The sequence below is a fragment of the Notechis scutatus genome, chromosome 1 (genome assembly GCF_049901735.1).
Source record: "Notechis scutatus isolate UNSWTSFEM ecotype Mainland chromosome 1, rNotScu1.2, whole genome shotgun sequence".
In the NCBI taxonomy this organism is placed as follows: domain Eukaryota; kingdom Metazoa; phylum Chordata; class Lepidosauria; order Squamata; family Elapidae; genus Notechis; species Notechis scutatus.
The window spans coordinates 5,749,911-5,769,330 of NC_142009.1; the positions used below are offsets into that span (position 1 = coordinate 5,749,911).

Sequence of the window (19,420 nt, forward strand, 5' to 3'; positions counted from 1 at the left end):
TTGAAGTCCAGAAGTCTTAAACGTTGCCAAGTTTGTGAAGACCCCCCATCTATAGATTGTTCAACTGGGTGTAAATGGGTGATTGAGATGAATTTGAACCTTTTAAAAAGCTTCTCCTGGTTGGGAGCCCTTGCGGTGTCCCCGATCCAGCTGCCCCTCACCCCGTATCCCTCCTTCACACAGCCCACCCCAAACAACCCCAATTCCACCCATGTTCGCACAACCCAGCCTTGGCTAGCTGGCGTCTGAGCAGCCCAACACGGAGGGTCTCTTCCCTTTTGTCCCTCCTTCGCACCCCCAAAGGAAATCCCAACATGGCGTCTCAGTGCCTGGGATTCCCCTCCCACCTTCCCCCTCACTTTCTATTTGCCCCTCCCTCATTCACCCTCCCCCCAAAAAGAGCTCCCGTATTCACACAACCGAACTTTGGTTGGTTGGTCTCTGAGCACTTGGGATCCGCCCCCCCACAAACAATTGGACTACCATTGGTCAAAAATGGGGTAGGGTCTCTTGCTTGGGGAAGGGGTTGGACTAGATGACCTACAAGGTCCCTTCCAACTCTGTTAATCTAAGTATCTAAATATAAAGCACGCTATCTCTCCCTCGCACAGCCCCTTCAAAGAAACCCCCAAACCAACTGGCTGGTGGATGCCAGGCCCCACCTCCCCCAAAAGGAACCCCAATACTGCCCACGTTCATATGATCCTCCCTCCCGCCAAAAGAAATCCCAATCCCGCCTGCCTGCATTCACACAACCAAAGCTTGGCTGGCCGCTGTGGTCCCACCAACCCAGCCCCCAATTGTCCCCTCTGCCCTCCCTCACACAGACCCTTTAAAAGAACCTCCAACCCAGCCCACCTTGTACCCCCAAAAGGAACCCCAACACTGGTTGCCTTCACACGACCCCAATTCCCCTCAACCCAGCCCCATCTTCCCTCCTGCCCTTCCCTTGCACAATCCCCAACCCAGCCCCTCAACCCCTTGAACTACCCCTCCCTCGTACCCCCAAAAGGAACCCCAACACTGGCCACCTTCACACGATCCAAATCCCCCCTGGAGTTGAATTGGAGGGGGCTGCCCCAAACCAGCCTCCCCACCATCTCCTATCCCTCTATCCTACCCCCCCGAAGGAACCCCAATATTGGCTGCCTTCACATGACCCCAATTCCCCTCAACCCAGGCCCCCATCTTCCCCTCCCTTGCACAATCCCCAACCCAGCCCCTCAGCCCCTTCAACTACCCCTTCCTTGTACCCCCAAAAGGAACCCCAAAATGGGCCACCTTCACCCTAACTCCTCAACTGCCCCCAACCCAACTCTATCCCCTCTGTGCCTTTAAAACAACCCCCAACCCAGCCCCCACCTTCCCCAATCCCTCCCTCGTATCCCCCAAAAGGAACCCCAATACCAGCTGCCTTCACACGACCCCAATTCCCCAACTGCTCTCAACCCAGCCCCCCATCTTCCCCTGTCCCTTTCAAAGATAACCCCCAACCCAGCCTCTCCCCCCTCAACTATTCCTCCCTACCCCCAAAAGGAACCCCAATGTTGGCCGCCTTCACACGACTCCAATCCTCACAACCCAGCCCCCCACCTTTCCCTCTGCCCCTCCCTCGCCCAGCCCCTTTTAAAGAACCCCCAATTCATCCCCCCACCTTCCCCTATCCCTCCCTCATACCCCCAAAGGGAACCCCAACACCGTCCGCCTTCACACAACCCCAATTCCCCCAACTCAGCCCCCCACCTTTCCCTCCGTCCCTTTAACCCCCCACTTTCTCCTATCCCTCCCTCCTGACCCCCAAAGGGACCCCAAGACTGGCTGCCTTCACAGGACCTCAATTCCCCCAACTCAGCCCCCGCCTTTCCTTCTTTTGCTTTAAAAGCCCCCCACTTTCTCCTATCCCTCCCTCATACCCCCCAAAAGGACTGGCTGCCTTCACAGGACCTCAATTCCCCCAACTCAGCCCCCTTTCCTTCTTTTCCTTTAAAAGCCCCCTTTCTCCTATCCCTCCCTCCTGCCCCCAAAAGGAACCCCAATACCATCTGCCTTCACACAACCCCAATTCCCTCCAACTCAGCCCCCCACCTTTCCTTCTTTCCCTTTAAAAAGACCCCCACTTTCTCCTATCCCTCCCTCCTGCCCCCAAAAGGAACCCCAATGTTGGCCGCCTTCACACGACTCCAATCCCCCAACTCAGCCCCCACCTTTTTCTCTCCCTTTAAAAAGCCCCCCACTTTCTCTTATCCCTCCCTCATACCCCCCAAAAGGAACCCCAATACCATCCGCCTTACACAACCCCAATTCCCCCAACTCAGCCCCCACCTTTCCTTCTTTCCCTTTAAAAGCCCCCCACTTTCTCCTATCCCTCCCTCCTGCCCCCAAAAGGAACCCCAATACCGTCCGCCTTCACACAACCCCAATTCCCTCCAACTCAGCCCCCCACCTTTCCTTCTTTCCCTTTAACCCCCCACTTTCTCCTATCCCTCCCTCCTGCCCCCAAAAGGAACCCCAATGTTGGCCGCTTTCACACGACTCCAATCCCCAATTCAGCCCCCCACCTTTCCTTCTCTCCCTTTAAAAAGCCCCCCTTTCTCTTATCCCTCCCTCATACACGTGTGAAGACGGCCAACATTGGGGTTCCTTTTGGAGGGTATGAGAGAGGGATAGGAGAAAGTGGGGGGGCTTTTTAAAGGGAAAGAGGAAAAGTGGGGGCTGAGTTGTCCACCTTCACAGGACCTCAATTTCCCCCCGAACAAGCCCCCAACCTTCCCTCTGCCCCTCCCCTTTTAAAAGAAACCCTCCCCTCAGCCCCCCGGCCAACTCCGCCCGCGCGCTTGACGCGGGGGCGGGGGTGGCGGGCGAGGGGGCGTGTTCCCGCGCGAGTGGGGAGGGGCGTGTCCCTGGGCTCCGGAGGGGCGTGTCGGGGCGTGGTCTCCGGGGAGGAGGCGGGCCGCGCCACGCGGGGCCCTGGGGTGCCCGTCAGCGCCCCTGGCGGCGGGCCTGGCGGTCGTGGGGGGCGGCAGGCGATGGCTGCGCTGGCCGAGCTGCTGGGCGAGGCGCTGGCGGCGCCCGACGGCTCGGCGGTGGGCACGGCGTCCCTGCCGGCGCGGGGCGTCTCGCTGGTGGGGCTCTACTTCGGCTACTGCGGCGGGGGGCCCTGCACCCAAGTGGCCGCCAACCTGGCCGCCTTCTACGCCCGCTTCCAGCCCGGCCCGGAGAGCCGCCGCCGCCGCCACTGCCGCTGCAGCCGCCGCTGCCGCTACAGCCGCCGGGGAGCCGCCACAGCCGCCCCGTCCCAGCAGCGCCTGGAGATCGTCTTCGTCTCGGCCGAGCAGGAGCAGCCGCGCTGGCAGGAGGCGACGCGGGCCATGCCCTGGCTGGCGCTGCCCTTCGCCGACAAGCGCCGGAAGGTGAGGGGGGCAGGGGGCGAGGGGGGTGGGTGGGGGTCCCCTGATCGTGGGTTGGGGGCTTTGGAGACGAGAACCAGCCCCGCGACCCTCCCGGAGGAAAAAACACGGAGTTGATGGCATCTCGGGGGACGGGGGGCTAGAGAAGGCCCCTCCCAGTTTAGGGGAGGGGGCGTCTTTCAAAGCTAAGGGGTCGTCATATTTGGGAGGGGGCTTTAACAACCTGGCGCCCCTCCCCGGAAAAACCGGAGTGGATCCCAGAGGGGGAAACCCCCTCTCCTTTTAGAGGGCTGGGAATTAGGGGAGGGGCGTCTTTGCCAAGCTAGGGGGTCGGCTTATTGGGGGCTTTATACCCATCTGCCCCTCCAATAAGGGGTTGGCTTGTTGTGGGGGGGGGGCTTTACCAACCTGGCGCCCCCTCCCGGGAAAAAAAAACGGAGTTGATCCCGGTTGGGAAGCCCCCTCCTCCCCTTCTGAGCGCTGCAAACTAGTCTGGGCCCGCTTTGCAAAACTGGGGGGTCCCAGCATTGGGGTGGGGGCTGTGGGGAGGTGAGAACCAGCCCCGCGACTCCTTCCCTGGAAAAACGAGTTGATCGCATCTTGGGGGGGCAGGGAAGCCCCTTCCCTTTGGAGAGCTTGAAACTGGAGGGGGTCTTTGCAAAGGTAGGAGTCGGCATGGGCGGGGGACACTTTACCGACCCCACTCCCAAAAAACGGAGTTGATCGTGGTGGGGAAGCCCCTCCCTTCCTAGAGCAGGGAACAGTGGGTGAGGGTCCTTTGCCCTCTTTGCAAAGCTGAGGGGGGTCGCCAAGAGGGGCAAGGGGGGAGATGAGAACCAGCCCCGAGCCCCCTCCCGCGGGGGAAAAAAAGCGGAGTTGATCCCGGAGAGGAAGCCCTCCCCTTTTAGAGTGCTGGAAACTAGGGGAGGGGGATTTGGGCCCTCTTTGCAAAGTGTGTGTGGGGGGGCGATGGGAAGCAGCCTGATGCCCCCTCCCCTGCTTTCCAGCTCCAAAGGAGAGGGGCTTCCTGGCCACCCCCTCCCCTAAAAACAGAGTTTTTAGAGAACAGGGAACTCTTGGGAAAGGGGGGGCGGTTTCCCGGCCTTTTCTTTGCAAAGCAGGGTGGGGCAGTCAAGTCAGGGGAGATGGAGGAGATGCGAACCAGCCTGGAGCCCCCTCCCCAGAAAAAACGGAGTCTAAAGCCCCCTTTAGACAGCAGGGAATTGTTGAGGGTCCCGGGGCCTTGCCCTCTTTTGCAAAGCGGGGGTCTGGATGATGGAGAGGGGGGGGCCAAGAAAAAAAAATGCAAAGCTGACTGTTGCTCCCCACCCTTCCTGGGAAAACCTTTTTTTTGCAAAAAAAAAAGTGGAATGGGGAATACTGTAGATTTGCATAATGGGGAGTGGGATTGTATGAGGAGGGGGGGTGTCTATCTTTCAACCAAACAGTTCCGGATTGCAAACTGCCCCCTCCTCTTTTCTCTCCACCCCCCCTCTTGCCCGAATTTGGGGTCCCGGTGACCCTATTAAATAGGTTTCCTTTCCCTTAGATGGCAATCAAATGAATTTTTTTTCTTTTTTTTGCAAAAAAAAATAAATCACCATTCTGCATCCTATTTTGGAAGGGGGGTGGTCTTTCCTTTCCAAACTGGACCTGCCCTAATTCAGATAAAACACATACAAAAAAAAGGGAGGGTTGAAAAAAAGGGTTCAAATTGGGGTTCCTTTTCATGAAAGGATTTTTTTGGGAAATCTGCAAAAATTCACATCGCTGTTTTCCTCCGGGTTGCAAAAGAATCCGTCCAGATTAAATGGCATTTTTAAAAATAAAATTGGTCAGAAGAAGCTGAAGTTAAGCAGAAATATGATTTTTTTTCTCCTAACCCTCCCTTTAAAAAAAACAACAACCCTACGTTCTATTATTTTCCATGATCTTCCTTAACCGTCTTTGACTTTAAGGGTGAACCAATGTTTGATTGTCTCGCCGTTGGCTTCGGAAACCCATGGTTCACAGCCGCAAAGGGCGGGGTGGTAGATGCCATTGTCCAGCGCCATAACTGGGGGTGGAAAAAAAAATCTGCATTTACATCTGTTCAGAATTCCTAATCTTGCTCAATTCCGCCCAGAATGGTGGGTGGATGCAAGACAGCCCTCCCCCCAAAACCCCAAACCTTCTAATTTTTCGTTATTTTCTATATGGTTCTCATAAGAAAATTCAGATATATTTTTTTAATGTTTAAGATTGCCATGAATCGCAGCTCCTGTTAGGTCGTACATTGGGCGAGGTGTGTTATGATCTGTAAACACAAGATAATGCATTGTTAATTTTTAAAATGGCACGCGCCTCTTTGTTTAGGCTGCAATAAATTAAAACACACACACAACACACACACTCACATATGGCAAACCTTCAAGATAAAAGTTTAATGGTGAGGTTCATGAATGTGGAGTTTTATTCTCATAAATGTGTACATATATCATTTCAACAGATATAGGAAGAAGCCGTGTTTGTATATTGGAGGACCCCCAATGATAGCTGGTTTGCAGTGAGGACATGTAGAACATTTAATTTTTCAGTACTTTCACAGAACAAATAGTATCAAATGATTTGTTTTTTGGCACGTGAAATGTTGATAAGTCTGACCTTAACAAAGAGTGCGCCCTTTTTGACTGAGCTTGAATTAAATTAAATTAAATTTGCTATGCTTAGAGATGCACCAAGAGGGTTATTTTGGGGTGTGGGGGTGTCAATTTGCAAATAAGACCCCAAAACTATCAGCCTAAAAAAAAACCAAAAAAAGAATATTTTTGTTTATCTTAGTTTTAGCAACACTTTTAGGCCAATGTTTCATTTTTAGAAGAGATGCCAAAGGAAAAACGCCAAACAAAATTTAACCCAGGAGATGGGTTAAATTTTTAAGGGGTTTGGGGAAAGATATTTGATTCACATTGACAAACACCGAGGTTTTGTACAGAACTATTTCACACGCTGGGATTGTGCAAACACTTAATTTTTTTAGACTGCATTATTCCTTGTTTTCCAATTATAAAATCAGCCAAGAAGCCCTTGGGGAAATTTAGCGGTGTGCCAACAGTGAGAAATCTTTAACAGTGTGCAATTCTGGATTGTGGCAATATTTGGGTACAATCGAAGCAGGCCAGCAAGAGTTCGAGAAACAATTTATTTCACTCTTATTATTTAATTGTGCACAATCTTTGTGATTTCTGCTTACGGTGGGATGGAGCAAGGAAGAGCGCACAATGAGGTCTAGAAGCTTGATGTTATCGGGCAAGTCTTTAATTGAAGAAGCAAGACTGCTCTGCATCCAACCTGCCTTGGCTTGTAGAGTAGGTTTCCTTGCGCTTCGCGGTTTAAAATAGCCGTGGCAGCCGTCACTCATGTATCAAAAATATGTCAGAAATTTGCAGGGAGCTGAAGAGACATGTCTGAGATTCATTGCGCAACTGGAGCTGGAATTTCCTTGAGGGTTAAGGGCTGGGCCAGGAGGAATATATATATATATAAGTTATTTGCTACCTGTTGATTTAATTCCTCATGCAAAGGTGATTTTGCACAATGCGTGCAACTACTTGTGGTGCAATTCGGGCATGAAGGAAGATGATTTGAGCCCGTGGTGAACCATCCCTTTTATTTCCAAATGCAAGAATTCCCCCCCCCCTCTCTTCTCTTTTCATCTTTCCTGCTGCTTCTTTAATGTCAGGGAGGGGAGGGAAATTATATTAAAACACCTTCAGGGTGTGTTTTGCAAGAAGAGCCAACTTTTCAATGCTTGTTCCTCGCGTCGATGTTCGTCGCCAAAATTGATGGAAGTTTGGGCAGCGATACAGATTTTCAGTTATTATTATTGCTGGATTTCGATTGGAGAAAGTGTCTAGTCCTCATTGAGGGTGGACAAAACCACCATGTGAAACACGCTCAGAGATTGCACGGCTGGTTGATCTGTGTGGGGAGGAGAGAAAGCTTTTGTTTATTTTTTTTGCTTTTCGTTGCTTTGGGTTTGAAGGAAGCGGGCTAAGAGAAGAGAAAAGATGCTTGTTTAATGTGTTGAAATCAAATCTGGTTTGATTTCTTAATTGGCTACAGATGTTAGCCCAAAGGATCTGTTGAAGGAGCCTGGAAGGGTTTAAAACCTGGGACTTTATTAATTTATCAGTTCAACTTCTAACAGATAAATGGAATTTGCTTCTGTTCACCCCGCTTAGATCAGGTTTTGAGGCCCCAAACCAATTCATTTCCCTCCCCCCAAAAAACACAGTAAGCTTCCCAATTTTCCAGGAAAGCGCTTCCATTTAGTTGACCGATCCATGTGGACAATGTATTAGCATAAAAACTTAAATGTAAGCTCTCTTTTTTTCTTTTCTTCGTGTGCTTGGAAAAGTGGTTTTTTTTTTCTAGTCAAAGGCAGTCACTTCCTATTTTTTCACCCCTATTTGCTTCTAAAATGGGATGGGGTTTTTGGAAGTGTTCAAATTTGCTGGAGGAAATGGGAAATTTTAGCTCTAGAATTGTATCAAGGGAAGGCCCCCCCCTAAAGGTCATCCAATCCACCCTGCCGTACCCGTCCCTCTCAGAGGAGGAATCCAGATTGAAGCATTATACTGCAGATTGAAGCTACAGATTGAAGCATTATGCAGCCTGCCGCTTTTTAAAGAAATTTGGTTCAATGTTCCCTATCTTATTTTTCAGGAGATGATTTTTTTAAAATTTTAATAATCAGGTTTGTCCATTGCCAGGATAAATGGGCAGCAGAAAAAAACAGCCAGTGTCTTTCTGTTGATTGAAAGAGAATAAATGTATTTATTTATTTAATGTATTTATTATCTCTTTTCAGTTTTACCAGATTGTAAACTGCCCAGAATTGACAGAGATAGTATGCAGCAAATAAATTTAAAGATGATAGAGATAGATAGAAAGATAGATAGATAGATAGATAGATAGATAGATAGATAGACAGACACAGACATGATAGATACATAGATAGACAATGATAGATTAGATAGTCAGACAGACAATAGATTAGATAGATATGATAGACAGATGATATGATAGATAGATAGATAGATAGATAGATAGATAGATAGATAGACAGACAGACAGAGATACAGACAGACAAGACAGACACACAATAGAGATTGTTATGGATAGAAAGATAGATATGGATGGATAAATATGATAGAAACATGATATAGCTAGATGATAGATATGATAGACAGATAGACAGAGATGATGGATTGGATGGATGGATGTTTTTTGGGTCACATTCATTCACCTTTGATCCCCTAGTCAAACCCAGCTACCCACTTGTAACGTGGTTTCTTTTTCTTCAGTATGTACTTTTTAATACCGGTAAAGATTTTTAAGATGGGAAATTAAAAACCAATCCAAATTAAAATAAGAAAAAGGGAGAAAAAGAAATGGACGAGAAATGTGCAAGAAAGAAAAGGAAAAGGAAGAAAAAAAAGATAAGCGTTCAATCTTGACAACAGTTATAGATACAATTATAAATTTACTTCTTACTCTGGAGTTAAAACTGGAACTCTCTTCTGCCTATAATCTATGCTGCCTAAACCTCAAAGGTACAAATTATAAAATCATTTTTTTCCTATTTTATGGAAAAAGATCCATGAGGGTTTTCCAGTCAACAATAAACATTGATAATATCTTTTTGATATTAAATGAGTCAATTTAGTCATCTCAGTTAGTTTCCCATCCTCTCTATCCATTTCTCCATTGTAGATATTGTCATATCTTTCCATTTTATGTATACAATAATCTTGTTTCAATTATCAGGTATAAAAATAACATTCCATGATACCACCCCCCAACTGTTCATCCATCAATCCTGAAAGAAAAACGTCTGGTCTCAATTGTATTTTAATCTTTTAAATTCCCCTGAATCAGTGGATGTAAAAAACCAAGTTTTTTTTTTTGCTGTTTTACATCTTCATCAAACATGTTAAAATGTCCCTTCTTCCTGTTCACATTTAGAATATAAATTTGAAATGTCTTTATATCCTGTAGATAGTTTTTTTGGTGATGTATATTAACAGTACAGGTGGTCCTTGACTTATGAACACAACTGAGCCCAAAATTTCTGCTGTTAAGAGAGATATTTGTTAAGTGAGGTTTGCCCCATTTTACAACCTGCCACCATTGTTAATTGAATCACTGCGGTCATTAAGTTAGTAACACAGTTAAGTAAATCTGGCTTGCCTGTTGACTTGGCTTGTTGGAAGGTCGCAAAAGGGGATCACGTGACCCCCAGGGAAATTGCGACCGTCATAAATATGAGTCAATTGCCAAGCAACTGAATTTTGATCACGTGACCATGGGGATGATGCAACAGTCTAAGTGTGAAACGCCAGAAGGTCATAAGTCACCTTTTTTTAGTGCCCTTGTAACTTTGAACGGTCCCTAAAATGAACTGTTGTAAGTTGAGGATTAACTTTCCTTCGTTTTATAAAATTTCTCTTTATTTCTCATCTTTACACATCAGCTAAATTTCAAATTTATTCAACCACTTCCTTTTTTCCATTGTTCGATTTGTGTGATAACCAGAATATTTAGCCCATTTTGTCATACTTCTTTCGCTGGTAGTTCTTCTGCTTTAAATTTCAGCCAAATTCATTGTAAACAATTCCTTTTTTTAAACCATTTGTCCCCAATTCTATTTCGAACCCTGCACTACTCTAAGAATAACGTGTTTGTAATATTTTTATATTTATCCTTCCAACTGTAAGCCCACCCAGACTCGCTTTGCAGAGTGAGATGGGCAGCATATAAACTTAATAAATACATAATAATTGTAAATAAGAGAACCATTGAAAACCTTATCCCTCAGCCAGCAGTTCTTCCCTTGATTTTATTTGGCATTGCCTTTGACGAAAACCTAATATCTCTGATACAGTTCGCTTATTATTTCTTGCATGTTTTTATTGTGCTGAAGCTCACAACCTTAGATTTATAAATATTCCATACTGTCCATATGGCACATCTCACAGTTTTTAAAATCCACCTTAACTTTATCATACTCCACATATCCACGCCACCCAAATCTTCGGTCATGTCCTTCTAACTCTCCAAATCTTCTATTTTCTCAACCAAAACCCTCTCTTCCCTCCGAACCAACAGCAAACAGCTGCAAAATACAATTTCCAACCAGGTTAAAAAACAAAACAAAACACTTCTCCTCTTTGCATCTTTGTCATGCCTTATATTTAACTCATTTTTTGTTGGTTTGTTTCCCAACTGCCACACTGTATAAATGGCACGTCAAGTTGTCACAACAAGCGCTGTATTGTCTGAAACGAAAACATGCTTCTAGGCGAGACGCTCGTTTTTATCACAGGAATTCTTGCCAACATTGACATTTGGGTTTTCTCCCAACTTAACAAGTCTTTTTTCCACCCACCCCCCTACTTCTTTATTTTGAAATGACTCACAGCTCACGTTTGTCATCATGGTGGTACCCGGCTATTTTACCACCTTCTCCGTCTTAAAACCCTGCTTTATTCATCAATTCTCTTTGATCTTCTATTTTCCTAATTTTTGTTAACATCTGGGCCTTCCGTTTATTCGTCTTTAAACCTGCTAACGCGCCGGATTCTTTTCTGTTGGCTCATTAATATTTTATTTTAACTCCCCCTTAAAAGCATCTTCGGAGGAAGTTTCTTTCTTTCAAAAAAATAATAATAATATCCGACTAGGGACGAGCGGTTTCTGATTTATTTTTTTGGATCCCTCCCGAATCCAAAAAAACGACACCAGAGCAATCCGGGTGAAAATCGGTTGGATTTCAGACGGCTTTCCGTGTAATAGATACAGATACAGAGATGATGGATGGATGGATGGATGGATGGATGGATGGATGGATGGATGGATGGATAGATAGATAGATAGATAGATAGATAGATAGATAGATAGATGATAGATGATGATATAGATGGGAATCTCGCTGAGAAAATTCACGCCGGGTTTTTCGGTTTGAATATTTTGCAGGGTGGCCACCAAAGGCCTTTTTGCAGGGGGAGTGGGATTAAACGAGAAGATAATTTGCTGTGAAAACCATCAAGTGTCCTGTATGGGGCCCTGCTGGTGTTCTTTTTCTCTTTTTCGGGGCTGTGCGTGTTTACGAACGTTGGGGCAAAAGCCAGGACTTCTCACGTGGAAGGAACAAGAGGGGCTTTGCACACTTGTCTCGCAACGCCGCAGGCGATGAGCGCCGAGGCCCACCTGAGCAGAGAGGGCTCGGTGGGGCCACCCCATCGCGTCCAGCAACGGGTCTCAACTTTGTACTTTTTTTTCCTCAAAAGTTTGGTGGGAACAAACATGGTCCCTTTTGAAACTGTCCAGTTTTGGAACTGCCTTGTCCTCTCCCCCCCCACCTCCCCCTCAAGGCTGAGAAAAGGGGAATAAAAGAAAGCGCCACGCAATGTCTCGCAACAAAAGTTGGATTATCGGAGGTAGCTGCAGTGGGTGTGTGATGGATGCGTCGCCGCGACGGGGCCTTGCTTAAAAAATAATAATCAGTTCTGCTTCTTTTAGAGAAATTGTGACTGGCAGACGGTTACAGAGGGGGGTTTAATTCAATGACACTGGTGGACTTTGGGGGGCAGGTAGAAATACTGAGATTGTGGGTGAGCTCTGTGTGTGTGTGTGTGTGTGTGTGTGTAAAAATTGGCCAGCAGCTCTGCTTGATTATCCTTACGCTGGCTGTCAAAATATATGGCTTTTTTTTTTTGCCCTTTTTTGAGTATTGAGGTAACCTTAGCCTTGGCTGACCCTGTGCAATCTTGCGCATGGAGAGCTTGGTGATGTGGGTTTGTTTTGGGGAGTTGCCATATCTGTTAACCTGGTTTCTTTAAAGAAAGAGAAACGGTTCTAGTGGTTAAAGGCATCAAGCTAGAAAGTGGGCGATGGTGAGTTCTAGTCCTGCCTTAGGCATGAAAGCCAGTTGGGTGATTTTGTGCCAATCACCAGGAGACAGTGAGTTCTAGTCCCACCTTAGGCATGTAACCCAGCTAGGTGACTGAACCAGTCACCAGGAAATGATGAGTTCTAGGAGTTTGGTGATGTGGGTTTGTTTGGGGGAGTTGCCATATATGTTAACCTGGTTTCTTCATTAAAGGAAGAGAAACGGTTCTAGCGGTTAAAGGCATCAAGCTAGAAAGTGGGCGATGGTGAGTTCTAGTCCTGCCTTAGGCATGAAAGCCAGTTGGGTGATTTTGTGCCAATCACCAGGAGACAGTGAGTTCTAGTCCCACCTTAGGCATGTAAGCCAGCTAGGTGACTGAACCAGTCACCAGGAAATGATGAGTTCTAGGAGTTTGGTGATGTGGGTTTGTTTGGGGGAGTTGCCATATCTGTTAACCTGGTTTCTTCATTAAAGGAAGAGAAACGGTTCTAGCGGTTAAAGGCATCAAGCTAGAAAGTGGGCGATGGTGAGTTCTAGTCCTGCCTTAGGCATGAAAGCCAGTTGGGTGATTTTGTGCCAATCACCAGGAGACAGTGAGTTCTAGTCCCACCTTAGGCACGTAAGCCAGCTAGGTGACTGAACCAGTCACCAGGAAATGATGAGTTCTAGTCCCATCTTAGGTAAGGAAACTGGCTGCGTGCCTTTGGGCCAATCACTAGGAGACACAGTGAGTTCTAGTCCCACCTTAAGCCATGAAAGCTGGCAAGGTGACTGTCAATCACCAGGAGACAGTGAGTTCTAGTCCCACCTTAGTCACCCAGCTAGGTGACTTTGGGCCAATCACCAGGAAATTGTGAGTTCTAGTCCCGTCTTAGGCAAGGAAGCTGGCTGGGTGCCTTTAGGCCAATCACTGCAACAAGGGCCTCCAGCTCTTTGCCACCAGCTGCTCTTCCCTCCGGCCTTTGCCCAAAGCCCTGCCCCAGGAGGCTGAAGCAGACCCCCAAGATTTCTCCCCCCGCCCTCCGACCTGCACAAAAAGACCCCGAAGGGATGAACTTCCTGCAGCAAGACAAATGTTCGTTGCACGTACCCAGCATGCAAATAAGGTTTCTGTGGACCACCAAACTTTTCTCGCGGACCACTGTTGACCGCGGCTTAAGTGAACATTCAGAAATAACGGAATGCTGCATTTCCGGCACAAAGGCGAGAAATGTTCTGTTCAAAGGCACCGGTGAGTGTTTAAATCCATGTTGTAAGAAATTGTGTCACCAGGGGTGTGGGGAAAGGGAGGAAAGGGAGTTAGGCAGCCAAGCCAGTCTTTCAGGTAGAGAATAAAATTGTGCATTTCACCATCAAGCCACGCCCACAGAACCGGTAGTAAAAATGTTTGAATCCCACCACTAATTCCATAGAGTCAGGGAAGAGTGCGTAGCTTCCCTTCCAAACAGCTATCTATCTCCCTATCCATCCATCACCTTTCTCTCTCAATCTAACTATATCTACCTACCTACCTACCTATCCATCCATCATCTCTATCTATCATCCATCATCTCTCTCTTTCTCTCTGAATCTAGTTATATCTACCTACCTACTTACCTATCCACCCATCCATCAATCATCTCTCTCTATCATCCATCCACCCATCATCTCTTTTTCTCTCTCTCAATCTAGTTATATCTACCTACCTACTTATCCATCCATCCATCCATCATCTCTATCATCCATCCATCCATCTACCATCTCTCTCTATCTCAATCTAGTTATATCTACCTACCTACTTATCCATCCATTCATCCATCCATCCATCAATCATCTCTCTCTTTCTCTCTTAATCTAGTTGTATCTACCTACCTGCCTAACCATCCACCCATCCATCCATCATCTCTCTATCATCCATCCATCCATCTACCATCTCTCTCTCTCTCAATCTACTTATATCTACCTACCTACTTATCCATCCATCCATCATTTTTCTCTCGATCATCCATCCATCCATCTACCATCTCTCTCTCTCTCAATCTACTTATATCTACCTACCTACTTATCCATCCATCCATCCATCCATCCATCCATCATCTCTCTCTTTCTCTCTTAATCTAGTTATATCTACCTACCTGCCTAACCATCCACCCATCCATCAATCATCTCTCTCTCTATCATCCATCCATCCATCACCTCTCTCTCTATCATCCATCCATCCATCCATCATCTCTCTCTTTCTCTCTGAATCTAGTTATATCTACCTATCCACCCATCATCTCTCTCTCAATCTCTCTCTATCCATCCATCCATTGGGATTCAAATTTTTTTTACTATCCGTTCTCTGGGCATGGCTTGGTGGGTATGGCTTGGTGGGCGTGGCAGGGGAAGGATATACTGCAAAGTCCCCCTTCCCTCCTCACCGCACTAACCTGCTTTCCAGCTCCGTTCTCCTGTGCAGGGCAATCAAAGGAGACCCAGCCGATCAGCTGGGACTCAATGGGTGGCAGAGAAGAGATGGGGTTGGTGGAGCCAGTCAGAGGTGGGATTGGCCGGTTCTCCAAATGACTCAAAATTTCCGCTACCGGTTCTCCAGAACCTATCAGAACCGGCTGAAGACCACCTCTGATTTCACCCTTCTGGATGTGAAGGGCCCCCCTGTACGGTTAAATTTTCATCTTAAATGTTAGCAATTGGGGGCTGAGCTTTGGTCGTAAGTCGAGGGTTGATCTGTCAATGCACGAGAAATAAATACACATACACATGTGGTCCCTGACTCAATGACTGCCATTGAGTCAGGAACTTCCTTTGCTAAGCGGAGCGCTTGTGGAGTGAGTTGGGCCGAATTTTGCAACCTCGTGCTGTTTTATCTTTGAAAATGGTTGCTAAATGGTTCCAAGTCGAGGACTACCTCTTGGTCCTCGGGATGTAGAGTTGAATGACAGCCAATGTCCTTTGGTGGATGGCCCCATCCTCCCCAGCTGCAAGCCATGGGAGATGTAGTCCCAAGAGAAGAATTAGGGAGCACTGGTTATTAGAGTTAATCTGGGCTTGTAAGAGATTATATATATATTATATATATATATATATATATATATATATATATATATATATATATATATATATATATATATATATATATATATATACACACACACACACACACACACACACACACACACACACACACAGTAATTTCTCCTACTGAATTGAAAAGAAAGGCTTTGTGGTTTTAATAACTTCCTTTATGGACCATATCGAAAATTGGATCTGGCACGCGGCTCCCTCTTCAGGGTGTCTGGCTCGCAGAGAAGGGATTTCGCTGTGATCTTCATATTTTCGGCCCCGTTTTGCTTTCTTGCTCTGATCGGCTACAAGAATATTCTATATTTAAAACAAAAAAATATGAAGTCTTGAAGAAATGAACTCCTAAAAAAAAAGTACTGTGCCTTAGGTTGGAGCCCTTCCCTTCTTTCTTTTCTTTCTTTCTGTCCTCCCTCCCTTTTTCCTTCCTTTCCTCCCTCCCTCCCCTTTTTCCTTCCTTTGTTCCTTTTCTCCTCCTTCCCTCCTTCCTTCCTTTCCTCCCTTCCTTTTCTTCTTCCTTTCTCCCTTCCTCCACGTTTTCCTCCCTCCCTCCCTCCCTCCTTCATTCCTTCCTTTTCTCCTTTCCATTCTCCCTCCCTTCATCCCTGCTTCCCTCCCTCTTCCTTTCCTCCTCCCCCTTCCTCCCCTCCCTCCTTTTTCTCCCTCCTTCCCTTCTTTCCTTCCTTCTTTCCCTCCAGCTTAACGAACTCAGTAGAAATGTGTGTGGTCCTATACAGTTCCTGAGATTAACTGTTTACAGAACACTTTACAATTAGCACGTTGCAGTTGCTAATTAACGAGGGCCTTATTCTCTGCCCATGTCATCTGCCTCTGAGTTAACCACCCTGCTTTCTCCTCCAGTTCCCCGCCTCTCTCCAATTTACATCCTGCATCTCTCTTAAGCTCAGAGTTTTTCGAACTTGGCAACTTTAAGATGTGTGGATTTCCTGTGGCAGAGTTGAAGTTCATCCATCTTCAAATATGCTGGTTGGGGGATTCTAGGAGTTAAGCTGTATCCTTCTCAAAGCATGCTGGGTGGGGGATTCTGGGAGTAGCTGTCCATCCATCTCAAAGCAGGCTGGCTGTGGGATTCTGGGACTTGGAGTCCCCCCCCTTCCCCACCTTAAAGCATGCTGGCTGGATCAGCTGACCCTAGGGATGCTTCAACAGTTGTAAGCATGAAAAACGGCCGTAAGTTACTGTTTTCCGTGCCTTTGTAACTTCAAATGGTCACCAGAAGCAAACGGTTGTAAGTCAAGGATTTTCCTGTATACCGTTTCTAGTTCTGATTTTGCAAAGTCTGCAATACCCATAACAAGCCCAGACAGGTAATCCTCGACTTACGGCGGCTGCCTTTTGGCCGCCATTGTGTCTTGCTGTGACTACCAACTGGCAACGTCATAAACTCAAGGTAGTAAAGCCACAATAGGCGGGGGGGGAACCCCGCCCCCACATCTTCTCCAAGAGAGAAGGATGTAGGTTGACCTGGTCCTCTGTTCCCACTACCGACAGTTGCTAGGTGACTGCTGGGTGCCTAGCAACCGCAGCATCCTTCTTCTCTTCCCATCAAAGTGGTTGACCCAGGTTGAAGGGTGGGTGGGTGAACAATTGGGGTAGGAAATCACCCCAATCCCTCCCTTAAATTAAGGCCCGTTGAGGAACCGGAAAAGTGAATGCTGAATGATCCAGGGCAGCCAGTCCAAAAGCCTTCACTGGCAACGGATCCAGATGTTGGCCAGATGTTCTCCCGCTTGATGGAGAGAAAGAAAAAAAGAAGAACGGGAGTCTTAATTATATATTGGCCCGCAGGGTGAAGTTCTGGTGCCCTTCATTCTAAATAAAGTTCTGTGCTGTAGCTCTTGTCCCAGGCTGCCTCACAGTTATCGTTTTCGCTTGTCATTTGTGGCCTTAGTTCAAGACGTATAATCTCTCTTATGTAAAAGCGAAATACCCCTCACGCATCATCACAATCTCCAAAACCGTCCAGCCTGTAAACTTGAAGTTTGGCACGTGTGTTCGTTCCTCTTGGCTTCGAGGTGCTCACTAAGAAAGTACTTTTCCAAATGACCATCAGAGTCATTTCCTGCATCCATGGTGGCACACAGAGCCATTTGTGCCGGCACGTGAGCTATACCTCATTGCACATGTGTGTACCTCACAGCTGATTTTCGGCCGGTTTGAGGCCTTTTTCGGCCTCCCAAAGGCTTGAGGAAGGCTTCTGCACGCCTTGCAGGCCGAAAACTAGGCCCGTTTCGTCATTTCCCGTTTTTCCGGAAATACCGGAAGTGACAAAATGGGCCTAGTTTTCGGCCTGCAAAGCCTGCAGAAGCCTTCCTCAAGCCTCTGGGAGGTCGAAAAGGCCTCAAACCGGCTGAAAATCAACTGAGGCACAGTGCAGGTAAGGGGGCGGCAGCAGGTAGGTGGGTGGGTGGGGATTATGCACGATGCGTAGGGGGCATGGGGCGCGCATTGCCTTCTGGGTGCTGGCGCGCGAGTGTGATCGTGCAAGCGCACAATTTTTGGCACAGGAGCCCAAAAAGGTTAGCTACCGCTGTCCTACATTATTATTATTATTATTATTATTATTATTATTATTATTATTATTATTATTATTATTATTATTATTATTAACATACTGTGGTGCTAAGGAGTTCTACTCCTCTTCCCCATCTGAACAGAAATCTCTTCCAAATGCAAAACGCAAGCAGAGGAGTTTCAGTTTCAGTTTCACAGCACCAAGCAGCTTTAGTACAGAACAGTTGAGCTAAGCCATGCCCAGGCTCCTTGCTGTCTCCTTGCTCACACAGCAAATACTGTTTCAGTTTCCAAACAGCCCTCAACTCTCTCACACCCTGACAGGACGCTAGCCAGATGAATACTGATGGATGCTGGTAGGCAGAGGCAGAATTTTCCTCCCCAAAGACTAAGCCTGACGACATAGTTTCGTGGCGGAGTATGGGTAGATTTATATAGCTACATCTATGTATCTGTTGAAAGGAAAGGGAAAGGAAGGATGGATGGGTGTTGTTCATCTGGAACAATTCGCCTGTGCCCTAGGTCAGTGATCCCCAACCTTTTTATGCCGCGGCCCGGTACCGGCATCAGCTGGCGCCGCGACCCGGGACCCGGCATCAGCTGGGCGCCGCCATCTTTTTGATGAAAAAGTGCTTCCGGTGAGCTTTCTACCCGGAAAACCTCACGGAAGCACTTTTTCATCAAAAAGATGGCGGCGCCCAGCAACCAGCGGCCCGGTAGGACTTGTTCGCGGACCGGTACTGGTCCGCGGACCGTGGTTGGGGACCCCTGCCCTAGGTGACACCCCAACCCCCTACCCCAAACTCCTAGCATGTTTTAAGATCTTATCCCACATAAGGTGAGTTATGGATTGGGCCTTCTCTTCTCCAAATGTTGAATTCTAAAGGAAATGCAGTAGATATAAGTGATATTTCTCTCTTCCTCTCTCTTTCTCTTTCTCAATCTCGCTGTATGTGTTTTGCCCCTTCCTTCCATCCTCTTTCCTTCTTCCTTCCTTCCTTCCTTCCTTCCTCATTCCACTTGTATTATCTATTCTTCCTTCTCTTTCTCTTCCTCTTCCCTTATTTTGCTTTCTTTCACAATTTTCCTTTTTTCTTGTACCTGCTGCCCTTTCTCCTTCCTTTTCCCATTTCCTTCCTTTCCTTCTTTTATTCCTTTTTCTTCCCTCCCTCCCATCCACCCATTTCTCCCTTCCCTTCCCTTCCTTCCTTCCTTCTTTCCTTCCTTCCTTCCTCCCTCCCTCCTTCCATCTTGTATTATTTATTCTTCCTTCTCTTTCTCTTCCTTCTTCCCTTCTTGCTTTCTTCCACACTTTTCCTTTTTCTTCTTACCTGCTGTCCTCTTCTCTCCTTCCTTTTCCCATTTCCTTCCTTTCCTTTTATTCCTTTTTCTTCCCTCCCTCCCATCCACCCATTTCTCCCTTCCCTTCCCTTCCTTCTTTCCTTCCTTCCTTCCTTCCTCCCTCATTCCACCTTGTATT

The 19,420-nt window shown here is 47.0% G+C and overlaps 1 protein-coding gene across 1 annotated transcript in view; it reads left to right on the forward strand.

Annotated features, from left to right (window-relative positions):
* Positions 1-2,975: 2,975 nt before the first annotated feature.
* NXN (nucleoredoxin) overlaps positions 2,976-19,420 on the forward strand; it is a 78,998-nt gene continuing 62,553 nt past the window's right edge. Inside the window, exon 1 of the mRNA XM_087972143.1 lies at positions 2,976-3,410. Coding sequence (XP_087828269.1) covers positions 3,027-3,410 — 384 coding nt within the window. The 5' untranslated portion in view covers positions 2,976-3,026. The remainder of the gene's footprint in view (positions 3,411-19,420) is intronic.